The 25,112-nt window shown below is 43.7% G+C and overlaps 1 protein-coding gene across 1 annotated transcript in view; it reads right to left on the reverse strand.

Annotated features, from left to right (window-relative positions):
- ush2a (Usher syndrome 2A (autosomal recessive, mild)) overlaps nt 1–25,112 on the reverse strand; it is a 1,262,450-nt gene that overhangs the window by 698,657 nt on the left and 538,681 nt on the right. The window contains exons 32-33 of the mRNA XM_068045693.1: nt 24,936–25,049; nt 9,489–9,650 (exon numbers count right to left, since the gene is read on the reverse strand). Coding sequence (XP_067901794.1) covers nt 9,489–9,650; nt 24,936–25,049 — 276 coding nt within the window. The remainder of the gene's footprint in view (nt 1–9,488; nt 9,651–24,935; nt 25,050–25,112) is intronic.

Below are 25,112 nucleotides of genomic sequence, written 5' to 3' on the forward strand. Positions count from 1 at the left end.
TAAGACTGACTGGTCTATAATTCCCAGGGTTATCCCTATTCCCTTTCTTGAACAAGGGAATAACATTTGCCACCCTCCAATCATCTGGTACTACTCCAGTGGACAGTGAGGACGCAAAGATCATCGCCAAAAGCGCGGCAATCTCTTCCCTCGCTTCCCGTAATATCCTTGGGTATATCCCATCTGGCCCCGGGGACTTATCTATCCTCATGTCTTTCAAAATTTCCAGCACATCCTCCCTCTTAACATCAACCTGTTCGAGCATATAAGCCTGTTTCACGCTGTCCTCACAAACGACCAGGTCCCTCTCACTAGTGAATACTGAAGCAAAGTATTCATTTAGGACCTCCCCTACCTCCTCCGACTCCAGGCACGTTCCCTCCACTATCCCTGATCGGCCCTACCCTCACTCTGGCCATCCTTTTGTTCCTCATATAAGTGTAGAACGCCTTGGGATTTTCCTTAATCCTACCCGCCAAGACTTTTTCATGTCCACTTCTAGCTCTCCTAAGTCCATTCTTCAGTTCCTTCCTGGCTACCTTGTAACCCTCTAGAGCCCTGTCTGATCCTTGCTCCTCAACCTTAAGTAAGCTTCCTTCTTCCTCTTGACTAGCTGTTCCACATCTCTTGTCATCCAAGGTTCCTTCACCCTACCATCCCTTCCTTGCCTCATCGGGACAAACCTATCCAGCAGTTGCAGCAAGTGCTCCCTAAACAACCTCCACATTTCTGTCGTGCATTTCCGTGAGAACATCTGCTCCCAATTTATGCTCCCCAGTTCCTGTCTAATAGCATAGTAATTTCCCCTCCCCCAATTAAATATTTTCCCATCCCGTCTGCTCCTGTCCCTCTCCATGACTATAGTAAAGGTCAGGGAGTTGTGATCACTATCACCGAAATGCTGTCCCACCGAGAGATCTGCCACCTGGCCTGGTTTGTTGCCAAGCACCAAATCCAACATAGCCTCCCCTCTAGTCGGCCTATCTACATATTGAGTCAGGAAACCTTCCTAGACACACCTGACAAAAACTGCTCCATCCAAACTATTTGCACTAAAGAGGTTCCAATTAATATTAGGGAAGTTGAAGTCACTCATGACAACAACCTTGTTACTTCTGCACCTTTCCAAAATCTGCCTCCCAATCTGTTCTTCCGTGTCTCTGTTGCTATTGGGGGATCTATAGAAAACTCCCAATAAAGTGACTGCTCCTTTCCTGTTTCTGACCTCCATCCATAATGACTCAGTAGACAAACCCTCCTCAACGACCTCCCTTTCTGCAGCTGTGATACTATCCCTGATTAGCAATGCCACTCCCCAACCTCTTTTACTTCCCTCCCTATTCCTTTTGAAACATCTAAACCCCGGAACATCCAACATCCATTCCTGCCCCTGTGATATCCAAGTCTCCGTAATGGCCACAACATCGTAGCTCCAAGTACTGATCCATGCTTTAAGTTCATCACCCTTACTCCTGGCACTTCTTGCATTAAAATAGACACACTTCAACCCATCATACTGGCTGCAACTTTGCCCTGTCAACTGTCTAACCTTCCTCACAGACTCTCTGCACTCTGTATCTGCCTGTTCAACAGCTACCCCATCCACTGATCCATAGCTCCGGTTCCCATCCCCCTGCCAAACTAGTTTAAACCCTCCCGAAGAGCGCGAGCAAACCTCCCGCCCAGGATATTGGTGCCCCTCCAGTTCAGATGTTCACGCACAGTTAGGCTACTAATTAAATTTAAATCTACCAGCTCCCACATCATGCAGCTATGGCACATCGTCTGCCCTGCCATCTCTACTTTAGTTAATTAGTTTTTCAAATTAGTTTTTTAAATTTAGTGCAGATTCCCTACCAGTTTTCCTGTGACGTCACTTTTTTTCAGATTTTTCTCAGTTTCAGTTGGAACACTGAAGCAGTGAAAGCAGCTCCGCCCCTCCGGGACTGCTCTACCTCCGCTACCCAGTGACTAGGCCGCGAAATCCCCGAGGTAAGTTATTTACACTCACAGCTCTGATGCAAACAGGTCGCTTCTTCCCTGCTCTCTCTGTTGATTTTGATGTTGCTATGATGTCACTTTTCGATTTTTCCCCTGCGCCGCTCTCCCAGTCTCTCAGACTCTGGTCTCCGACTTTGATTTGGCACGCTTTTTAAACCTCCGGCTCCTCGGGCTGTGCTCCGCTTTCTCATTCTCTCAGACTCCGGTCTCTGACTTTGATTTGCAGTGCTTTTCAAACCTCCGGCCCCTCGGGCTGTGCTCCGCTCTCCCACTCTCTCGGAGTCTGCTCTGTCCAGAACCCTCATGATTTTGAAAACCTCCATCAAATCTCCTCTTAGTCTTCTCTTCTCCAATGAGAACACCCCGATCTTCTCCAATTTATCCATGTAACTGAAGTTCCTCATCCGTGGAATTATGCTCATGAATCTTTTCTGCACCGTCTCTAATGTCTTAACATCCTTCCTAAAGTGTGGTACCCAGAACTGAACACAATACTCCAGTTGAGGCCGAACCTGTGTTTTATACAGGTTTATCATAACTTCCTTATTCTAGTACTCTATGCCCCGATTTATATAGCCCAGGATCCCATATGCTTTTGTCTTTTTGAGCACTTTCTCAACCTTCAATGATTTGTGTGCATACTCCCAGGTCCCTCTGCTCCTGCACCCACTTTGTGTCCTTTAATTTATATTGCCTCTTCTCATTTTTCCTACTAAAATGAATCACTTCATACTATTCTGCATGAAATTTCATTGGCCACTTGTCCACCCATTCCAGCAGCCTGTCTCTATCCTTTTGAAGTTTATCACTATCATCCTCACAGTTCACAATACTTCCAATATAATAATTAAAAGCAAAATACTTCCAAGTTTTGTGTTATCCGCAAATACTGAAATTGTATCCTGTACAGCCAAGTCTAGGTCATTAATATATATCAAGAAAAGCAGAGGTCCTAACACCGAGTCCTGGGGAAACCATACTTTCCCAAATGCCAATTAATTTTGTTCCGGATTAGGGGGGGTTAAATTGGATAACCCCCAAAACAGCGGCAATGAACATGATGCACAATAAACCCATGCAAGTTCACGACAATGCAGGCAGCACTTATATTTAATGCTGCCTGCTATTTTCCATTATTGCTGTGTGCAGCCAGCACTCCCTACACTGTTCATTGGCTGCATGCACCAGAGGGCATGATATCATGAGTGCCTAGCACTTCTTAAAGGCAGCCTGCCCCTCTTAATGGGGAGGAGCATCGGACTAGTGCGAGAATTAGTGGGGTTCATGGGAAAACTGAATCTGTACTCTGGTACTTTGGTACCGCAATGGCTGACCATGGTGAAGAGTGTGCACCAAGTTTTCAGACACTGTACTACAGCACTAGGTAGAAGAGGCAGACAGGAGGAGAGATATCCTGTATCCTCAGTGGGGGGAGGGAGTGACGGGAGTAGGGGGCAGAGGAGGAGGCCTTCCAGATACTTACTCAGAAGCCAGTTGGAAGAAATAGTGGCAGAGAACAATTCCAGGAGTTTTGCTCCAAGAACATGGATACAGTGCAGGAGGATGTTCAATGATATCACGCCAGTTGTCAAGATCAGTGAGTTCCTCTTCAAATGGCATATCCTACCAATTGCATCACTAACCTCACCTACTGGGCAATTCATTACAACCCCATCATACACCTACTGACAATCTCTATCAATCAGGACTCAACAACAACAACTTGAATTTATATAGTGCCTTTAATGTAATAAAATGCCCCAAGGCACTTCACAGGAGTGTCATAAAACAAAATTTGACACGGAGCCACATAAGGCAATATTAGGGCTGATGGCCTAAAGCTTGGCCAAGGATGTTGGTTTTCAGAAGCATCTTAAAGGAGGAAAGAGAGGTTTAAGGAGGGAATTTCAGAGCTTAGGCACCTGGCAGCTCTAGGCATGGCCATCAACGGTGCAGTGATTAAAATTGAGGATGCTTAACTGGCCAGAATTAGAGGAGCACAGATATATCAGATAGTTGTGGGACTGGAGGAGACTACAGAGCTAGGGAGGGGCAAGGCTATGGAAGGATTTGAAAATAAGGATGAGAATTTTAAAATCAACATGTTGCTTAACTGGTAACCAACGTAGGTCAGTGAGCATAGAGGTGATGGGTAGATGGGAGTTGCTGCAAGTTAGGACATGGGCAGCAGAGTTCTAGATGACCTCAAGTTTATGGAGGGTAGAACATGGGAGTCCGGTGGCATAGTCAAGCCTAGAGGTAACATAGGCATGGAGGAGAGCTTCAGCAGCAGATGAGTTGAGGGAGGGGCACGGTCAGGTGATGCCCTCACACACTTAGCAGTGTTGCAAGCCTCACACCCACAAATCACAGCTCACACAAACTGGCAGCTATTCAACAATGACAGCCTCAGCCAAACCTATTGCATGACACTCACGCCTCTCTTTCTTGCAGGAAGGTCACATACACCCAGTCTTTGTAAATCCCTGTGCTGCGCAGAAGAGATTCAGTGGAAGACAGGGCCAGGCGGCAGTTGGAAAAGTTGGTGAAGATTGACTAGGGGAGCCACAGCAGCTGGCCGCACCAAGACGGGCTTATCTGTGGCATAGTGTGCATCAGACCAGCCTCAGTTACCTCCAGATGTCCGAGTGGCAGCTTCAACAAAGACTGCGGCTTTCCAGGGAGGACGTCACTGACTTATGCACCATGCTGCAGATGAGCTTTGGTGGACATCCTATGCCCATGGGCCTGGAGATCACCATGGCATTCAACCTTTACACCTCTGGCTCTTTCCAGAGATCCACTGGGTACATGTGTGGGGTGTCCCAGGGAGCATCCCACTGCTGCATTAAGGAGGTGACCATTGCCCTACTCAAGAGGGCCATCGACGTTGTGTGGTACCGGACTGACCCTAACAGTCAGGTGGAGAAGGCAATCAGATTTAGAGCCATTGCTAGATTTCCACAGGTGCAAGGTGTCATCGATTGCACGCATGAGGCCATCAAGGCTCCAACGGACCAGCCAGTGGGCCTCATCAACAGGAAGGGCTTCCATTCCATCAACATTCAACTGGTCTTCAACCATCGAAAATGTTTCCTGCGGATGTGTGCCCACTTCCTGGAAGCAGCCACGATGCCTACATAATTTGACAGTCCCAGGTGCCACAGCTTTTCCTGCCCCCGCTCACCTTCAGGGATGCATTCCTGGGGACAAGGGCTACCCATTGAAGACACGACTACAGACACCGGTGAGGAATTCTTGCAATGCAGCAGAGGAGAGGTACAATAGTTGCCATGCGTTCACCCGAGCAACCATTGAGCAGGCCATTGGGCTGCTGAAGGTGGGATTCCAGTGCCAGGATCGATCTGGTGCAGTATGCCCCTGTGAGGGTCTCGCCCATCATGGTGGTCTGCTCTGATCTACACAATCCCGCACCATAGAAGGGGGAAGCCTTGCATCAAGAGGACATGATTGATCGCCATTCCTCATCCAATGAGGAGGATATGGAGGAGGATGCCGAGTAGGCAGCGCGGGATGATGAAGCCCTTGTACCAGAGGCGAGGGCCATTGAGAGATGCGCAAGGAAAGCTCGGCCCAATCTCATACATACCCAGGTTCTGCCACCATGATGCCCATTCCAAGGAACTCAATAAAGCCTGGCCTCACTGTATTCTGCACCTGAGAAGGTGCCCATATGCAGCCTGCCCCTGCACTGGCAGCCCATTGAGGGAGCAAGCATGAACATGGTATCTGAGAGGGCAGCAGGGAAAGCATGAGAGATTCTCAACAATGAAAGTGACCTCCATTTATTTAAATGATCACAATACCCAATGACAAGACCAAGTTTCACACACCCTTGAAACCCCAAGTGCATCTAGGTACACTTCTTCATGTGCTTCTGTGAGCTTCTACCAAGTGCTCCCCCCGGGCAGCTGAGGTGGAGGCAGGCTGCTGCACATGCTGTCCCATGGTCTGGGATGACTTTGCCGGCATCCTCTGGCTGCCTTGAGGCCTGGATGGCTCCAGCTGGCTGAGGGGTTCCTGCACAGGTGCAGGAATCTCCTCAGTTGTTACAGCTACTGGAGCTGGGCTCATTGGTGGAGGGGCTGAGGAGTCACTGTCCACACTCAGAGCACCCTGAGTGGAGGCCTTAGATGTGGATGTCAGCTTGTCCTCCTCTCTTTCAAGGTCCACTTGAACCTCCCTGCTGACCATAGATGGACGAGGGCCTGGAGAAGACACCAGGCACCTCGTTTCACGCACCTCTGGAATCAGGCTTTCCAGGAGGGTCGCCAACCTCTCGATGGAGGAAGATATGCATTTTCCGCCTGAGACATAACAGCACTCATGGCATGGATGGACCCCTCTATTATCTGCGCATGACTGCGCATTGCCTCTGGCAGCTCCGCCAGATGTTCCCTTACTTCTCTCCGCAACTCCAGCATATTCTGTGCTGCCGACACCAGAAGCAGCACAAAGGCAAAGCAGCAGCAAAGTTAGTCAGTGAAGCAGCAGTGCTTTAAGTGTGGCACCAGCACCTGTGTTCCTCTCTGCTGACGATGCCATCGGCATCTTGCTGCCCGTGCCCACCCTCCAGTAGGTTGGGCCCCGTGCCTTCTGCATTCAAATGGGCCAGCTGCCACGTGATTGTGGTCGGCCAGCCTCACACGTGACGAGTGGTGATGAGACTCTCATCCAGTCCCACCATCAGGACTTGATAAAATTCAGCCCAATGTCAAGATGCATGGAGGAATTAAGGACCTATTAACACAGAATTTTGGGCAAAGCATGAAGCCCATCCTTTCCACATGAATTGGTGGTCACCTCCATCAGCACACCTATGGAACTAACCATGATGGAGCATCTGATGGCCGATGTCTCAGCTTCCATTGCAGCACAAGTAGAAGCCAGCAAAGTTGTAAGTACTGCGGTGGAAGCTTAGACTGCGGTCATGAAAGCTCAGACTTCTGCCATGCAAGCTCAGACTTCTGCCAATGCAAGCTCAGACTGCTGCCAAACAGGCTGAGACTGCTGAAAGCATGGCTTGAGATACTAGCATTCAAAGGGGGCTTCAACAGATTACTCAGATTGCTGATGCACAACACTGGGGTAGTGGCAGTGGTTCCATGGAGTACAAACCTTTTGTCCTCTTTCAGCAATCATGCTCCTACCACTGCCACTTGGTCAGTGCCCTTGCTGTTGCATAACAGCCAGCCAGCACAGACTGCTGCAGCCCAGGCCAAGATGGTGCAGTTGGATGCCAAGCCTCCGTCAGCAGCCTTCCATCAGCCATGCTGCAGTCACTGAGGAAGCCTGTACGAGCACCAGGAGAGACACAGAAGAGACACAAAGAAAGGCACAAGGGTGATTAGTTTATTTTTGTATGCAGAATGACATGATTTACTTCATAAATTTGGATTGGAATATGTGATGGCTTTTATTTTTATCTTGTTGGAAAGAGGATGATGTGATGGTCAGTGACAGCGGGAAGGTAAGGAGTGTGGGACTATCGGTGAATGGGGAGTTGAGGTTACTGGTAACATTCACGTATCAATTATTTGACCGCGTACATCCCGGGCAGAATGGGGTTGTTTACATTGTAGTCTCCCTGCAACAAACGCTACAGAACCCAATTTCTCTCCCATTTCCCCTAAAAGTTTCCCCAACATTGCTGTTAGACTTACTGGCCTGTAGTTGCCTGATTTATCCACTTCCCCCTTTTTGAATAGGGGTGTAACATTTTCAGTCCTTGAGTCCTCTGGTATTGCCCTCATATTTAAGTATGCTTGGAAGATTGTGGCCAGGGATTCTACAATTTTTAATCTTACCTCCCTCAGTAACCTAGGGTGCATCCCATCCAGACTGAGCAATTTTTTTCTACTTTAAGGACTGCCAACCTTTTAAGTACTTTCCCTTTATCTATTTGTATTTCATCCAATATTGCTACTGCCTCCTTCTTTAGTGCTGAACTGGCACCGTCCTCTTCTCCAGTGAAGACTCAGGTAGGGTGACTATAACGACACTTAAGTTTGCCTCAGTCCCCTTGGGCAAAAAAAGAAAAATGGATTCCCACTCCTGGTCACTATCCCACAACCTGTGCTAGAGTGGAGATGAGTGGCTTTCAAGTGGGGCAGAATCAGACTGTGTGGTGATGCCTCACACGACAGGTAAACATGAAGAATGACAATGTGGAAAAGGTACCAGAGGCCAAATGGCATCAGTGGAATTATAGCCAAGCTCTAAGTTTAAGAGCTGCCGGGGTAGGTGGGGGCAGTGGTGATCAGCAGGGGGAAATGGAAATATTGGCAACAAGTAAGTAAAACAAAGCTAAAAAAAAGTACAACAAAGGTAAAAGGCAATATAAATTGCAGGAATGTATAATTCCTGTCTGCAGTTAAGGTTCATGCAGATAGGTGGGAAAATTAGAGGAAGAGAAAACCAGACTAGCTTTCACAAACTATCAGACAGTTGGAAAGGAAATTAGCCTAGTCAGCAGAGATTGGGACAAAAATTGCCCTTTTAGCTGGGCAAACTGAAAAGAGTATAGAAAATAACTAAAAGCTACAAATCAAATAGTACTTTTGTATTAGCAGCTGTGTGATGTCACAATAACATCTGTGTTGATTAATAACTTGGTTTATAGATTATGGGCATAAAGCTAGGATAAGATGAAGGACATAGCACATAGCTGGTTAAAAAAATGAGATAAAGGACTGGAATGTGAAGCTTTTTAAATGATAGAAAATTATAAGAGTTGAAAATTGTAATGGACAGAGCCAAAACGAAAAGGGCAAAGACAGCAGATCATAGGAATTGAATGGAAAGATGGAAAATTATAAAATTGGAAGATAGTCGGCTTAGAGTCAGTAGCTACTGAGAACTGAACAAGCAGGGAAGCAGAAGAGGAGAGGATTGGGATGTTAAACATTTCTTTAGGAACAAGAATAAAGCTACTGCAGAAATATAGGTAAACAACTATGAAAAGAACATGAGACAGAGATGCATGAAACAAATATTACACATAAAAACTCAATGGGAGTCACAGAAATATGTGCATGACATTTTTCTAACAACTGAGCATCCTTTATTATTAAACTGAATTTTAGTTAAACAGAAATGAAGAAAATGCACCTCACAAAGTCTGTTTATTTTAATAAAGGAGTTCAACTCCTTTTGGATCTTGAATTAATTCTGGGTGCATATGAAATTAGAGACTTGAGAATTATTCCACCTTTGATTGCACTATTTTTAATAATGCAAACTGACAATAAGTCAAGTCAAACTTGTCATTCTAGTAGATAATTTAAATTTTGAATATCCAATTAAATCATACCAATACAATTTTTTTCCAGTATGTATATCCCGTGAATTAAAGTAAAAATGTCTGGAAATTCAAAGTTCCACGCAGAACAATAAAATATTGTATATTTTTACTGAAGAGTTGAACTATGTTGGGCCTGATTACGAATATAAAATGCAAAACTTACCAGTCACATTGTATGTTTGCTCATTGCCTGTGTAGATCAGTTTACCATCTTTGAACAAAGCATAATGGGTGATAATACCATTTGGTTGCTTTGGTGAAGGCCATGACACCAGTAATGAATTAGGAAAAGAAATAGCAGATGGATCCTGAACATCTTCTGGAGCTAAAAAAAAAATAATAATATTAGACAAATCGGTTGCAAAATTCGATAAGGTCCAAAAGCAAGCATGGGGATTGTGATGCATGATTAACCCGCGCCTGTTGCTTCCGATGCAAGCAGCATGCAAACTTCATGCTGTTTTCTAATTTAAATGATTGTAGCATGTAGCCAGTGCTAAGCGCGTTATTGAGTGGCTGCACCTCTGAGCACAGGCACAAAATCATGACAGGCTAGTATGAGTTAAAGTTAGCCTGCACTACTTAAAGCCAGCCTGCACTACTTAAAGCCAGCCTGCACCTCTTAAAGGGAGGGCGAATTTTGGCAGAAGTAAGTTCTGGAAGGCATTCTACAATTGATTCTGATCTGAGAAAGACAAAAGAATGGCACAACATGGCAGACAGCAGGCTCCAAGTTCTCTGATTTTCCGATGTTGCACTGGAGGCCTTGGAGCAGGAGTTGAAGAGAAGGACAGATGCCATCAATTCACAGAGGGCCAACAGGCCCTCCACACAAACTTTATAAAGGCAGTGGGATCAGATAGCCATGGCAGTCAATGCCATGAATGCAGCCCGAGGACCTAGATGGAGTGCCACCAGAAGTACAATGACCGCACAAGTGACCAAGATTATTGACTGTAATAATCATTGCCATAATCTCACTAACTGCACCATGCCACCATCACTCACCTATTAACAATCTCTACCAATCGCAAATCATACCTAACATTTATAGCTTCATCGCACTCTCACACACTTTGCACCACCTCACACCCTCATCTGACAGCTTGCATACACTGCCAGCTGTTCAACCGTGACAGCTACATGACCCAAAAAAATTGCACCACACTTACTGATGCACTTCCCTCCCTCTTGCAAGATAAGTGGCATAACTGGAGGCAGCAGCATTTAAACAGCGAAGGCCAGGCAAGGCTGTGTGTCATTACCTCAATGGAGGAGATGGTGCTCACCATCGTTGAAGCGGCCGTGGCTTAGGCAATCTTCAATGATATGGTTGAAACCATCAAAGTTGAATGCATGCTTGTACCGAACCCTCCTTCTCACATTCCCCTTCCTTCGCATCCCACAATTTCTTATGATTTAAATGCTGCAGATGGTGTAATCATGCACCTCTTGCTGTCCCCTTTTCCATCACCACAACTCTAGCCTTGCGCCTTTCTCCTTTCAGATATCCAAGGACTGGAACCTGGCCAGACATTGGTGAAAGTGCAAGAGACAGAACAGCAAGCAGTCAATGATGAAGAGGATAAACTGTCACTCGCTCTCACCCTCACAGTCAACAGCTCAGATACTGACAGTGTGTATACAGGCATGGACATGGAAAATGACATGGCTGGTTTCCACTGGTCAATCCCCAACTGATCACAGATAGTGTTTTTGTTTAAATTAGTGTTTCAGCCCCTGTATTTTGTTGGTCAAATAAACACTCAGTGATAGGTTTAAAACTGAAGATTACATATTTATTGAACAATAATCACCCAAAATGTTCACAACAACACCAATACATGCATTTATTCTCACATGCACACTCAAGAAAAGATAGATAGAAGTTAAAGGGTAAGTGGCATTAAGAGTTCAAGATGTAAAAATCTGCCATTTTCAGGAAAAACCTGTGGGATCCTCTTGGGAGGTAAGTTTTGAAAGTTGCAGGTCTATTTGCTGGTCGTCTTGCTCTTGCTGGTTGCTGAAGTCTTCTCGCGGTCAACACTTCAGTTTGAAGATGGTATTGATAATTCTTAGTTCAATTTTCACAGGTGGAGGAGTTGTTCCAAAGATAGTCTCTTATTTCTCTGCTGCAGTTGGTTGCCATCTCAGCAGGGTTCAACTCCTTAACTGGAATTGAGCTCTCTCTCTCTCGCTCCCAGCCTTGTGCTGGAATTCAAGATGGCTTTCGATGTTCTCTCTGTGGCTAGAGATCTTAGACTTATGTTCTGATGACTTTCTTTGCTCTCGAAAAAAGGTTACCTTTAAAGGTAAACTCATAAAGTTTTAGTTTCGCCCATGTGACTTTAGGTTTTCAGTTCCTGAGGGGCTGTACAATAGCTTCTGATTTCAGCCCATTTAGGTAAGAGGAGGGATGTTCACACTTTATTGTAGTGATTGTGGCTGGAGACAGAGCATCTGCTAACACCTTTATTTTAGTTAATTTGTGGATAGTTTTACAATTGAGGTGCGAGGAGTGCACTGGCTATTCTAGTTCCACTTCTCCACAGATCACAACATATATTTAAATGTTTACCGAGTTACCGATGCGGTCAATCATAGACTCTACTCTTTGGCCAAATACTTGCTAATTCTTGAAGATAAAAGAGAAGATATGGAAAGGTATCAGTTGTCCCTTTTTGGTTTGACATCCCAAAGACGGCCATCACTGGAATATTTCTAGAATAAATCTTCTCAGGCGACTTTGAAGATCAATTTGGTAGGCTTTCCCAGAGAAATGCGGCAACAGGGGCTTCTGGCAGGTCTTTTAGGAGGAATGCAGCATCAATTTCTCTATTTCTTACACTTGATTCCCAGGATGTTTTCAAAGAGATGGAAGAGGGTGGTGACTGCCTTCAAAACAGTTCACACCTCAAAGCACTGTGCAAAGTGAAAACAAAAACAATATCTCAAGAGTCAAACCTCCTGACCCGTATTAATCTTGACCTGTCACTTCTCTGCAAACATCTCCCCCCAAGTCAAAAAGCCCCTGCTGTGTAGTTATCTGAAGACAGGTAACTTTCAGTAAGGGTTGTTTACAAACCAAGTCCTTTTAGGGTCCTTTCAATGACCCCCGTGAAAAACCATCCATGGAATCCTTTTTCAGTTTTCCCAAATAAAACAATGCCCATAATTCTAAAATACATGAATCCTCAAAATAAATGAACAAAAAATATAGAAGCACATTCCTAACAATAGCTCACATCTATGTCTGATGAGCTGTTTAATTTCAATGCAGACGGGGTTAATGAGTTTCGGTTCCAGCAGACATGAACGTATATTTCAGTGCAGGAGAAGGTATGTATCATGTGACTTTGTCCTCCATCCTACATAGGAAGATAGGACTTAGGAACAGCAGTAGGCCATTCGGTCCTTTGAATCTGCTCTGTCAGTCGATAAGATCATGGCTGATCTGGTTGTGGTCTTAACTCCACTTTCCTGTCTGCCCCCCATAACCCGAGACTCCCTTGTCTATCAAAAATCTACCTAACTTAGCCTTGAATAAATTCAATGACCCAGCCTCCACTGCTTTCTGGGGAAGAGAACTCGACAGACTATCTACCCTCTGAGAGAAAAGATTTCTCCTCATCTCCATCTTAAAAGGGAGATCTCTTATTCTTAAACTGTTCCCTAGTTCTAGTCTCCCCTACCAGAGGAAACATCCTCCCAGTCGGTATCTACTCAGGATCTATATATGTTTCAGTAAGATCACCTCTCATTCTTCTAAACTCCAACAGGTATAGGCCCAACCTGTGCAACCTTTTGTCATAAGCTAAATCCTTCATCCTGGAATGAGTCGAGTGAACCTTCTTTGAACTGCTTCTAAAGCAATTATATCCTCTTGCAAGTAAGGAGACTAAAACTGTGCACAGTACTCCAGATGTGGTCTCACCAAGGCCCTGTACAGCTGCAACAACACTTCCCTACTTTTATACTCAATTCCCCTTGCAATAAACGCCAACATTCTATTTGCCTTCCAAATCACTTGCTGTACCTGCATACTAAGTTTTTGTGATTCATGTACCAGGACACCCATATCCCTCTGTACCACCGAGTTTTGCAATCACTCTCCATTTAAATAGTTTCTATTCTTCCTGCCAAAGTGGACGATTTCACATTTTCCCACATTATACTCCATCTGCCAAATTTTTGCCCACTCACTAAACCTATCCTTTTGGAGACTCTTTAACTCCTCTTGACAACACACTTTTCTTCCCAATCTTGGTGTCATTGGCAAATTTACCTACCATATATTCAGTCCCTTCAGCCAAGTCATTGATATAGATTGTAAATAGTTAAGGCCTCAGCACTGATCCCTGTGACACTCAACTAGTTACAGCTTGCCAACCCAAAAACAACCCTTTTATCCCTACTCTCTACTTCCTGTTAGCTAACCAATCCTTTATCCATGCTAATATGTTACCCCTTACACCATGTGCTCTTGTTGAAGGCAAGTGTACCAGTCTTTTTAAATTGTTCTATTTTTTATAACTCCACAGTTTATTTTTATATTTTCATCACTGCATTTCCTGTGAGCATGACAATACTTTACAGGATAGCTTAAGGGCGGGATCTGCACATGATGAGACGTTACAGAGTCATATAGTCAAAGAGTTATACAGCACAGAAACAGGCTCTTTGGCCCATCCTATCTGTGCTGGCCATCAAGCACCTATCTATTCTAATCCCATTTTCCAGCACTTGGCCTGTAACCTTGTATGCTATGGTGTTTCAAGTGCTCATCTAAATACTTAAATATTGTGAGGGTTCCTGCGTCAACCACCCCTTCAGGCAGTGTGTTCCAGATTCCAACCACCCTCTGGGTGAAAAGATTTTTCCTCAAATCCCCTCGAAACCTCGTGCCCCTTACCTTAAATCTATGCCCCCTGATTATTGACACCTCACTAAGGGAACAAGTTTCTTCTTATCTATCCTATCAATGCCCCTCACAATTTTGTACACCTCAATCAGGTCCCCCCTCAGCCTTCTCTGCTCTAAGGAAAACAACCCTAGCCAATCCAGTCTCTCTTTATAGCTGAAATGCTCCAGCCCAGGCAACATCCTGGTGAATCTCCTCTGCACCCTCTCCAGTGCAATCACATCCTTCCTATAGTGTGGTGCCCAGAACTGTACACAGTGCTCAGCTGTGGCCTAACTAGCGTTTTATACAGCTCCATCATAACCTCCCTGCTCTTATATTCTATGCCTCGACTAATAAAGGCAAGTGTCCCATATGCCTTCCTAACCACCTTATCTACCTGTGCTGCTGCCTTCAGTGATCTATGGACAAGTACACCAAGGTCCTTCTGATCCTCTGTACTTCCTAGGGTCCTACCATCCATTGTATATTCCCTTGCCTTGTTAGTCCTCCCAAAATGCATCACCTCACACTTCTCAGGATTCAATTCCATTTGCCACTGCTCCACCCATCTTACCAGCCCATCTATATGGTCCTGTAATCTAAGGCTTTCCTCTTCACTATTTACGACACCACCAATTTTCGTGTCATCTGCGAACTTACTTCCACTCACTAAAACACCCTCGACCATCACCTTCTGCCTGCTGCCACGAAGCCAATTTTGGATCCAATTTGCCAAATTGCCCTGGACCCCATGGGCTCTTACCTTTAGAATTAGAATTAGAACATTACAGCGCAGTACAGGCCCTTCGGCCCTCGATGTTGCGCCGACCTATGAAACCATCTGACCTACACTATTCCATTTTCATGCATATGTCTATCCAATGACCACTTAAATGCCCTTAAAGTTGGCGAGTCTACTACTGCTGCAGGCAGGGCGTTCCACGCCCCTACTACTCTCTGAGTAAAGAAACTACCTCTGACATCTGTCCTATATCTATCACCCCTCAACTTAAAGCTATGTCCCCTCGTGTTTGCCATCACCATCCGAGGAAAAAGACTCTCACTATCCACCCTATCTAACCCTCTGATTATCTTATATGTCTCTATTAAGTCACCTCTCCTCCTCCTTCTCTCCAACGAAAACAACCTCAAGTCCCTCAGCCTTTCCTCGTAAGACCTTCCCTCCATACCAGGCAACATCCTAGTAAATCTCCTCTGCACCCTTTCCAAAGCTTCCACATCCTTCCTATAATGCGGTAACCAGAACTGCACGCAATACTCCAGGTGCGGTCTCACCAGAGTTTTGTACAGCTGCAGCATGACCTCGTGGCTCCGAAACTCGATCCCCCTGCTAATAAAAGCTAACACACCATATGCCTTCTTAACAGCCCTATTAACCTGGGTAGCAACCTTCAGGGATTTATGTACCTGGACACCGAGATCTCTCTGTTCATCTACACTACCAAGAATCTTCCCATTAGCCCAGTACTCTGCATTCCTGTTACTCCTTCCAAAGTGAATCACCTCACACTTTTCCGCATTAAACTCCATTTGCCATCTCTCAGCCCAGCTCTGCAGCCTATCTATGTCCCTCTGTACCCTACAACATCCTTCGGCACTATCCACAACTCCACCAACCTTAGTGTCATCCGCAAATTTACTAACCCACCCTTCTACACCCTCTTCCAGGTCATTTATAAAAATGACAAACAGCAGTGGCCCCAAAACAGATCCTTGCGGTACACCACTAGTAACTAAACTCCAGGATGAAAATTTGCCATCAACCACCACCCTCTGTCTTCTTTCAGCTAGCCAATTTCTGATCCAAAGCTCTAAATCACCTTCAACCCCATACTTCCGTATTTTCTGCAATAGCCTACCGTGGGGAACCTTATCAAACGCCTTACTGAAATCCATATACACCACATCCACTGCTTTACCCTCATCCACCTGTTTGGTCACCTTCTCGAAAAACTCAATAAGGTTTGTGAGGCACGACCTACCCGTCACAAAACCGTGCTGACTATCGCTAATGAACTTATTCTTTTCAAGATGATTATAAATCCTGTCTCTTATAACCTTTTCCAACATTTTACCCACAACCGAAGTAAGGCTCACAGGTCTATAATTACCAGGGCTGTCTCTACTCCCCTTCTTGAACAAGGGGACAACATTTGCTATCCTCCAGTCTTCCGGCACTATTCCTGTCGACAATGACGACATAAAGATTAAGGACAAAGACTCTGCAATCTCCTCCCTAGCTTCCCAGAGAATCCTAGGATAAATCCCATCTGGCCCAGGGGACTTATCTATTTTCACACTTTCCAAAATTGCTAACACCTCCTCCTTGTGAACCTCAATCCCATCTAGCCTAGTAGCCTGAATCTCAGTATTCTCCTCGACAACATTTTCTTTCTCTACTGTAAATACTGACGCAAAATATTCATTTAACGCTTCCCCTATCTCCTCTGATTCCACACACAACTTCCCACTACTATCCTTGCTTGGCCCTAATCTAACTCTAGTCATTCTTTTATTCCTGATATACCTATAGAAAGCCTTCTTAACCAATCCCCCATGCGGGACCTTATCAAAAGCATTACTGAAGTCCATGTAGACTACATCAACTGCTTTACCCTCATCTACACATCGAGTCACCTCCTTGAAAAATTCAATCAAGTTTGTTGGAAATGATCTCCTCCTGACAAAGCCATGCTGACTATCCCTGATTAATCCCTGCCTCTCCAAGTGGAGATTAATCCTGTCCCTCAGAGTTTTCCCCAATAGTTTCCCTACCACTGATGTTAGACTTACCGACCATTGGACATAAGTAGCCTGCAGCTAGAGAAGGGTAGTGCAAATGCCAGCTCACTGGAGGGCGAGGTTGCACATGAGTCCTACTGGAGAGGACTCAAATGAGATGTCTTTGGGGTGGCCTACAGAAAAAGGCTGATGGGCACGCACACTGGCAGGCCTGCTAGAAAGCCTGTGGTCAATGTCAAGGAGCATGGAGAAGCCTGGCAACAATTTGACGAAGGGCTTTGCACAGAGCTTGGAGCCCATCCGTCCAGCGTGGAAATGCTGGCCAACTCTATGAGCACATTTGCAGATCCAACTATGATGCATTGTCAGATGGTTGATTTCTCAGCTTCCAGTGCAGCACAAGCAGGGGTCACCCATCGCCTGGGTGCTGCACTGAAAGCTCAGACTGAAGTCATGCAAAATCAGCTTGCTGTCACATAAGCTCAGCCTGCTTTCACGCAAGCTCAGACAGCTGCCATCATGGCTGTGGACACCAGTGCTCAAAGGGCATTGCAAGGTGTCACGGCAGTTGAGCAATCTGTCCTCCAACAGATTACTTGGATTGCTGAGGTGCTGCCCCAGGAGAGTGGCAGTAGATCTGTGAAGCATGACCCTGCTGTCCTCTCTCAGGATGACAGCATTCATTTTCCCACACCTGCTACACCACCACTGCCCTTGCTGTTGTCTGCCAGCCACCGGCCCAGGCTGCTGCCCATGCCGAAATGATGCAATCCAAAGCCAGGCCTTCTAGGACCAGAGTTGCTCGAGGTTATCCTGCAAGGCCATCTGCAGTCTTTCCCCATTGAAAGTCAGCAGCCTTCCACCAGCCATGCTGCAGCCACTGGGGTAGCACTTCTTAGGAGCACTAGGACAGGCAAAGGCTCATGGAAGACAGGCTCTAAGGGAATGCATAAAGTTGATTAGTTGACATTTGTATGCATATAGCATGGTTTGATTTATAAATATGGTTTGTAATGTTAATTTGGCAAGTTTATCCATTGAATTTATCCAGAGCTGTACAGATAGGAAGTTCTCAGGTTTGATTCCCAATATATGAATTAGTTGATCTACAACACCTGACAGTGTGGGTTTAACAATCGTCTTTCGTGGGTTAGGGAGGAGAAATGAGACAAGTGTCTTGACAACTGATCACGAGCCAGTGACCTTGTGGGAAGTTTGGAATTCAAGTAATTACAGTATCAGGCTCACCTATTATTGCCCAATAGTTGAATAACCACCATACATTCACTATCAAGCCTTAGAAATGAAAGATTTTGTATTGTGGTAAAAGTCTTTACAGGTAGATCAAAATGTCTGAAATGTACCTAAAAAGCTTTACTATGATTTAAAGAGCTCCCAGGTTCTGACGATCAATTTCATTTTAGGTGGTACTTTCTGTTGTGAACAAAATATTCATATTACAACAATTTAGAGGGAAGACAGTTACATTAAAGAGATCAATTTTAACAGGAATCACATCTTTCTTTATCTTATTTGATAGGATAGTTTAGTCCCAGCATCTGCAGCTCCTGGAGGCTCGCCAAGTTTGCTTAAGTCCTGTTAGGAGGACCCTCCAGCAGAGGGCTGGTGAGCTGTAAAGGACCTCCGCCGAGAACAAAAGGGACAGGCAGGCACAAGGTTGGCAAAAGGTTAGACAGGGAAGGGGAAAAAGTGACCAAGAGGGCAGGTTAAAGGAAGTCTGGGAAGAATTCCGGATGAAAGCCCCTCCTGTCCGGTCAGCCAACTCTAAAAAATGGGAAAAGTTAGACCTGCATTCTGCTACTTAAATGCAGACACTAGGCGCACCCCACCAGAGTTGCTAACAGCACTTACAGGAACCTGCAGAGACAAAGAAAGACCTCTGGGGACGGAGAAACTGTGAGGGTAATGCTTCACCAAGTTGAAGTGCCACAGGGGAGTGCAGTAGAGTCTGCGTAAATACCTGCAGGCAGGAGTGTCCTCTGGGGCAAAGAATCCTCCCCCATAGTCAGAACGAAAGAAAAACCACCCATTCCCCTTTTCAGACCTCAGCAGGAACAAAGATCCTAGGCAGCCATGGAAATGGGCAAACGGAAGAGAAACTTCCCAGAGAAAAAAGAACCACATGTTTATTGGGATGCCAAAAAGGGGGCAATTAAAGCAGCACTGACACCAAGAGAAGACAGGCAGTAATAAGTTTTAGGATTCATGAATGAATGGGAATGAATGTGAGAAATACATGTTTTTTTCTGTATCTTACAGTTTTCTCTCTACCCTTTTAATGAAATGTGCCTTTTCTCAAATTGCATTTAATTCCTCTGGGTGTGGAGATGTCATGCTAGGCCCCCACCTGCTAAGAATGAGGCACATTAATTTTCTCACGAACATTGATTTTAAACTGTTACTGGAGTGAAGAAAGGACTTGTTAAACAGATCAGCTGTGGCTGGAAAAGACATTTTAACATTAACCGACAGGCCAGAATTTTACGGTGGATGGATGGGAGCTGGACTCTGACGTGAAAGTCAGTGGTAAATCTGCTTCCGCCTAGCCCCAGGTTTAATTGTCCCGAGGTGGGACTTCCACCCACTTGAGGAACGAGGTCCCGCCTCAGTGAGCTGCCGGCCAATCAGCGGGCCGGCAGTTCTTAGTCCGGGAGGGGTGGCCACTGCTGGGATTGCAGCCCAGTTGACACTGTGGGCCGAGAAGGGAAGGTAAGTAGGGGCATGCCTCACCAGGTGGATCGGTCCTTCCCTTGAGAGGCTGGAGTGGTGCTTTGGGGGGAGAGGGGTGTCCTGAGTCCCAGGGGTGGGTTGAGAGGCGGGGGCGGCCCTCAATCGGGCACACTGTGCCCGACTGCCATGCCCAACCCCCGGGGCGCGGAAAGGCCGGAAGCTATCGCTGGGCGGCCTTTCACGTCCCCAGCAAACCCGCTTGTCATAGGTAAAATACCCGTGGAGGTGGGCGAGGGCCCTTAAGCGCGGCCTCTTAAGGGTCTAGATTGGCCTCGGGCAGGCGGGCCATTTCACCACCCCCCCCCCACACCCGCCTGACCGCCATAAACTTGTCCAGAGACAGAAGAGGGGCGGGTAGGCCTCCCACTCAATTTTATGCCACCATCCGACCTGCTGGGGACAGGGGGCGTAAAATTCCGGCCATACTGTTTGGAAGGACAAAGCAGCCATTCCCTGACACATTCAACCCATAATGGACTTTTGATCACCAGACATTGAAGGTGGGGGAGCTCGCATTCCAGATCAGCTGCTAAGATGGCTGAATACAAAAACGGACATGGTCAAACCAGCTAGTCACATGACTAACCTGCTGGGCATCCTGAGTTTTTTGAATTTGTATGAACAGTTTGGGCAGAAAGTCTGTTTGCTCCTGGACTGAGAACATTTCTGTCTGCTCCCATCTCTTACTCACAAGCCTCTGAATCCACTGAAGACGCTTGATCCCCATGAGAGAAAAGTCTCCTACAGCGAACAAGGTTTAAGAAGAATACTGGGCCCCAATGAAAAGCAAGACCTACCTACAATCAAGGACTCTACAGTGAGCTCAAAGAAACATAACAACAACTCTTCAGCTATTGCTTCAAACTTTTCCACTTTATTTTTTATTCTTCTGCTCTTTTCTGTCTCTAATTGCATGTTTGTATCGCATATGCATGCTAGCGTGGGCGTGTTGTGTATCCGTAGGTGTCAACTGAATTAGAGTTTAAGTTTAATAAATTTCAACTTCTCTTCTTTAAATGTAAGAAAGCCTGTTTGTGCTGGTTTCTTTGCCTTATAATTGGAAAGCAAGGATTCATCAAGAGGGAGCTAAAAACAGTGTGTTTAAAATTAAACCCTGTTACAGTAAGACCAGGTGAAGGCTGAAAGGGAACCCTAGACCTCTTTCTTACCTGGCTGTAACAGTAGATTATCTTTAAGGTTGCACACAATTGTTCTTAGGTTTGAATTGTCCTTTAAGATGTCATTTTATTTTAACAAAAATACTTGAACAAACTCAGAATTTTGAATTTTTAACTGTTTTCAGAACATAAAATTTTACATCACAGATTTAACTGTAAAACCACAAATTGCATTCCTTCAGTTTACTTTTATGAGTAGCAATACTGCTGTTTCATATATTGCATCCATTGAACAGTTTGGTAACTTTATAATAAAGATATAATAAAGCAAAATAACTTCATCTTCAGATACGGCTATCATAATATGAACGCACAGTATTGGTCTCAGTTTTCCAGCATCTGTATGAAATTGAACTGCATCAATCCTGAATATAAACATCAAAAGGCGTCAGCACATTTTTCAGCATGGATGCTTTGCTATGATGAATACTCTACATGCCCCAGGTCAAAATTTACTTACCCAAGGCAAGACCAAATGTCAATATCAGACTCTGCATATCACACTATTCCAGCACTTCATGAAAAAAAATCAATAGACTTTGCTTTAGGTGAACAGTTAGCATGCAGTTTGTATTACTTCATGGTCCTATTAATGTCAATCCTGGTATAAGCTTTCAAACAAGTGATGCAGTTCAAGCAAACATTGTTGATGTGTAAAAAAGATATTAAAATAAAAGTACAAATTAGGAATGCAATGGAAATATATGATTATTTCTTGGATTGGTCCTTTCTGTAGCCCCTTTGAAAATAAATCATATTATCTGATAAATTATGATGCTTAAACTTTCATTCCTGTATAGAGCAATATTACCATAGGTTGTGATTGTAGTGTGCATGTAATTATGACTTTCTGGTATGCGTACAGTGCTCCACTCAGAGAAAGCATTCCTGAATGGAGTTGGAAGACAAAGGGTAAATTTTCATTTTCATTGCCTGGGCAGTTAACTACCAGAACAGATCAGCTGTCCACTGTGGAACCCACCAATTTACATTCCATTGATTTCAAGGGAACGAAATTCAGGCACGTTCTACAAGGGGTGAACAATCCACTCTTCCAGATTACCACCTAGATAGTAAAAATGAAAATGTGCCCCAATATTTTTATTATGTATATATGAAGTCTCCAGTTTGTTCACTATGAAATAGACTAATCTTGGGTACCTAAACACTTGTATCAATACAACAGGGTGGCACAGTGGTTAGCACTGCAGCCTCACAGCTCCAGCGACCTGGGTTCACTTCTGGGTACTGCCTGTGTGGAGTTTGCAAGTTCTCCCTGTGACTGTGTGGGTTTCTACTGGGTGCTCTGGTTTCATCCCACCGGCAAAGACTTGCAGGTTGATAGGTAAATTGACCATTGTGAATTGCCCCTAGTGTAGATAGGTGGTAGGAGAATGGTGGTGATGTGGTAGGGAATATGGGATTAATGTAGGGTTAGTATAAATGGGTGGTTGATGGTCAGCACAGACTTGGTGGGCTGAAGGGCCTATTTCAGTGCTGTATCTCTCTATGACTCTAACATTTATGAATACACACCATACCAACAATGCTGAGTTTGAGTTAGGCAGAATGACATCTTGGAAACCCAACAATTGACTGGGCATGATATCTATTCCTAAACCAAAGATTTATGTTAATATGAATGACACATTCATCAAGCAACTGAATGAAAATTCTGATAAATCATCACACATATGAGTATTTGCTGACTCTTATTTACTGTGAGTCTGAGCTCTAACTACAAAGCCATGTGCTGAACCTTTAATCACAAAGCCAATTAGCTATATTTAAAAGTTATTTTTAACCATATAATAGCTTTCTTTTATAAGAATTCAATATTTGGTTTCTATTTTTGCCATTTTACTACATTTCTTTGCAATTTTTGGGCCTTTCCATCTTTCATCAGTTTTTCTTAAATTAAAATGTTTCCTTTGCTCTGAATAATGAACCAAAAGTCATTAGTAATAGCAGAATTTAAAATTACATATAGCTGCAAATGTTGTGGTTGTCTTTATCTTAAAACGTTGTTAATATAAGTGCAAGTGGAGTGAAGCCCACATAGCCTAAGCACTGAGTATTGAAGTGGAAGTGCTATTGATTACTGTTTTGAGAAAATGTGGTAATTTCTAATGCAAATCGCCCAAAGTAGATAGAATTTGAATTTGAAATGGCTACATTTTTGTAATCCGTAATAATGCTTTTTGGTTTTGATCTGATTAAAAAATACTTTCAGAATTCTTACTTAGTATTGTTTTAATCAATGTTGGAATTCCTAATTATATATATTTGGTTAATAAAGTGAAGCTGTGAAATTTCTGTAATAAACTCCAGGTCTGCTCAATGTGTTAAACTAAAGCACCATCAACTTCTATAAAAATCTCTAATTAGGTCCAAAACATATAACCCTAGAAATGACAGTTGGTAAATATTAGCAGACAAATGCTTAAAACATGCTGTGATATTTCTTTGGCTGGTATTTTAACACTATTAAAACAGGAGACAAAAGGAATATCATACAAACATATAAAGTGCGAATAATAATTTCTAGATAATAGTGACTAACTACAGTAATCTGTACAGAAAATACAGTGGTGCCGATTTGTTCTTCAGCATTGAATGGAAGTGATTTGTTTGGAATCCAGTCGGAACTTGATAATACAAAAGGCAAAATACTATGGATGCTGGAAATCTGAAACATAAATAAAAATGCTGGAAATACTCAGAAGATCAACCAGCATCTTTGGACAGAGAAACAGGAACCTGATAATGACTTGTTGCAGTGATTCAAATCATCCAGCAAAAATTTCCATATAGTACTGAACATAGGAATAAGGATGAAATCTAATTTACTGAGTGTAAAGTTCAGTACAGGAAGAGAAACTCTTCCAACGCACAAACAGATGTATCTACATATCAATTATATATTAATTCCATCTTTGTAGTTGTTTCATGGCATGAACAGTTTGATTAAAAGAGGATAATGAGCAAGAATTGACAAAAATTATACCAGACTGGATCAAAAGTAATTGACTAAAAAAGCCACTTACTCTTCACCTGGGTGTGTTCAATAAGAACATAAACTACATTTCTTGTCTTATTTCTTTCCAATAATATATATATAAAGCACCTGACCACTAATTTAATTGATTGTAAATTATTTTTGTGCATTTAAAGTTAAGTTGATTCTGGTGTTGTATTTGTATTCTGTGTTTAATTTCTTGTTAAAGTCACTACATGGTTCCACTTAGGTATTCAAGGACCAGTAGCCAAATTAGATTAAAAAATGGTAATTACTCTTTCACAGCAGTGCAAAGTAAATCTATTATATGTTTCTATAGAAGAATCTGTTCCTTGGCACTAAAACTTCGGAGTCATTTGCAGTTTTGAATGAAATTTATATGGCTGGGGTTGTGGTCTGCACTGTCTTCAGGGATATGCAGCATATTCAAGGCTATGTTTAGACATCATGGCAAAATCGAAACCTATCCCAGTAAGCAGCAGCAGTCTGAATAATGAACCTGAAGGTTAAATAAAATGGCTTAAATAAATGATAAACTTGAACATACTAAGAAGGCTTAGCAAAAAAAAATACTTTGTCAATTTAAGAAGCTCATGGAAATCAAGCATTTGATTTCCAATTTCATACTTTGCCATACAATCAATTCTTTTTAGTCAGACTGTCTCTAGATTTACTTCTCTCCTGTAGTAAAATGAAGAAGCTTTCATTAATCTTTCAGATGCCTCATATTAACGACGAGGCTCTTGCATGAACAATGTAACAGCAATTAAAAAGCTCATTAATCTGCATTACAGCTATTAAAGATGCATGTCATTAAACGGTATCCAGTTTGATTCATTTTCTCACCAAAAATGGAACAATTATGGTCTGGCAATGTACTTTGTCATCAAATTAGGTTGGAGTTTCCAGCAAATGGCTTTGCAATTGTTTAGTTATTCACCTATTTTATTATTCATCATTGAAATGTGGAAGCTAAAATCTCCTAAAATGCTCTACCTTCTTCTGGTGTCATAAGTTTCCATGTATCTGCACTTTCTCCACAGCCAGCCATCGTGCAGACAGTCAGTGTTATGCTATAATTTGTAAAAGGAATCAAGCCAGTCAAGTTTCCTATAAAGGGAACAAACAAGAATTGGCAAGTGTAAATTACCTTATTACACAGAAATAATAGTT

The sequence above is a fragment of the Heterodontus francisci genome, chromosome 13, assembly GCF_036365525.1.
Source record: "Heterodontus francisci isolate sHetFra1 chromosome 13, sHetFra1.hap1, whole genome shotgun sequence".
Classification (NCBI taxonomy): domain Eukaryota; kingdom Metazoa; phylum Chordata; class Chondrichthyes; order Heterodontiformes; family Heterodontidae; genus Heterodontus; species Heterodontus francisci.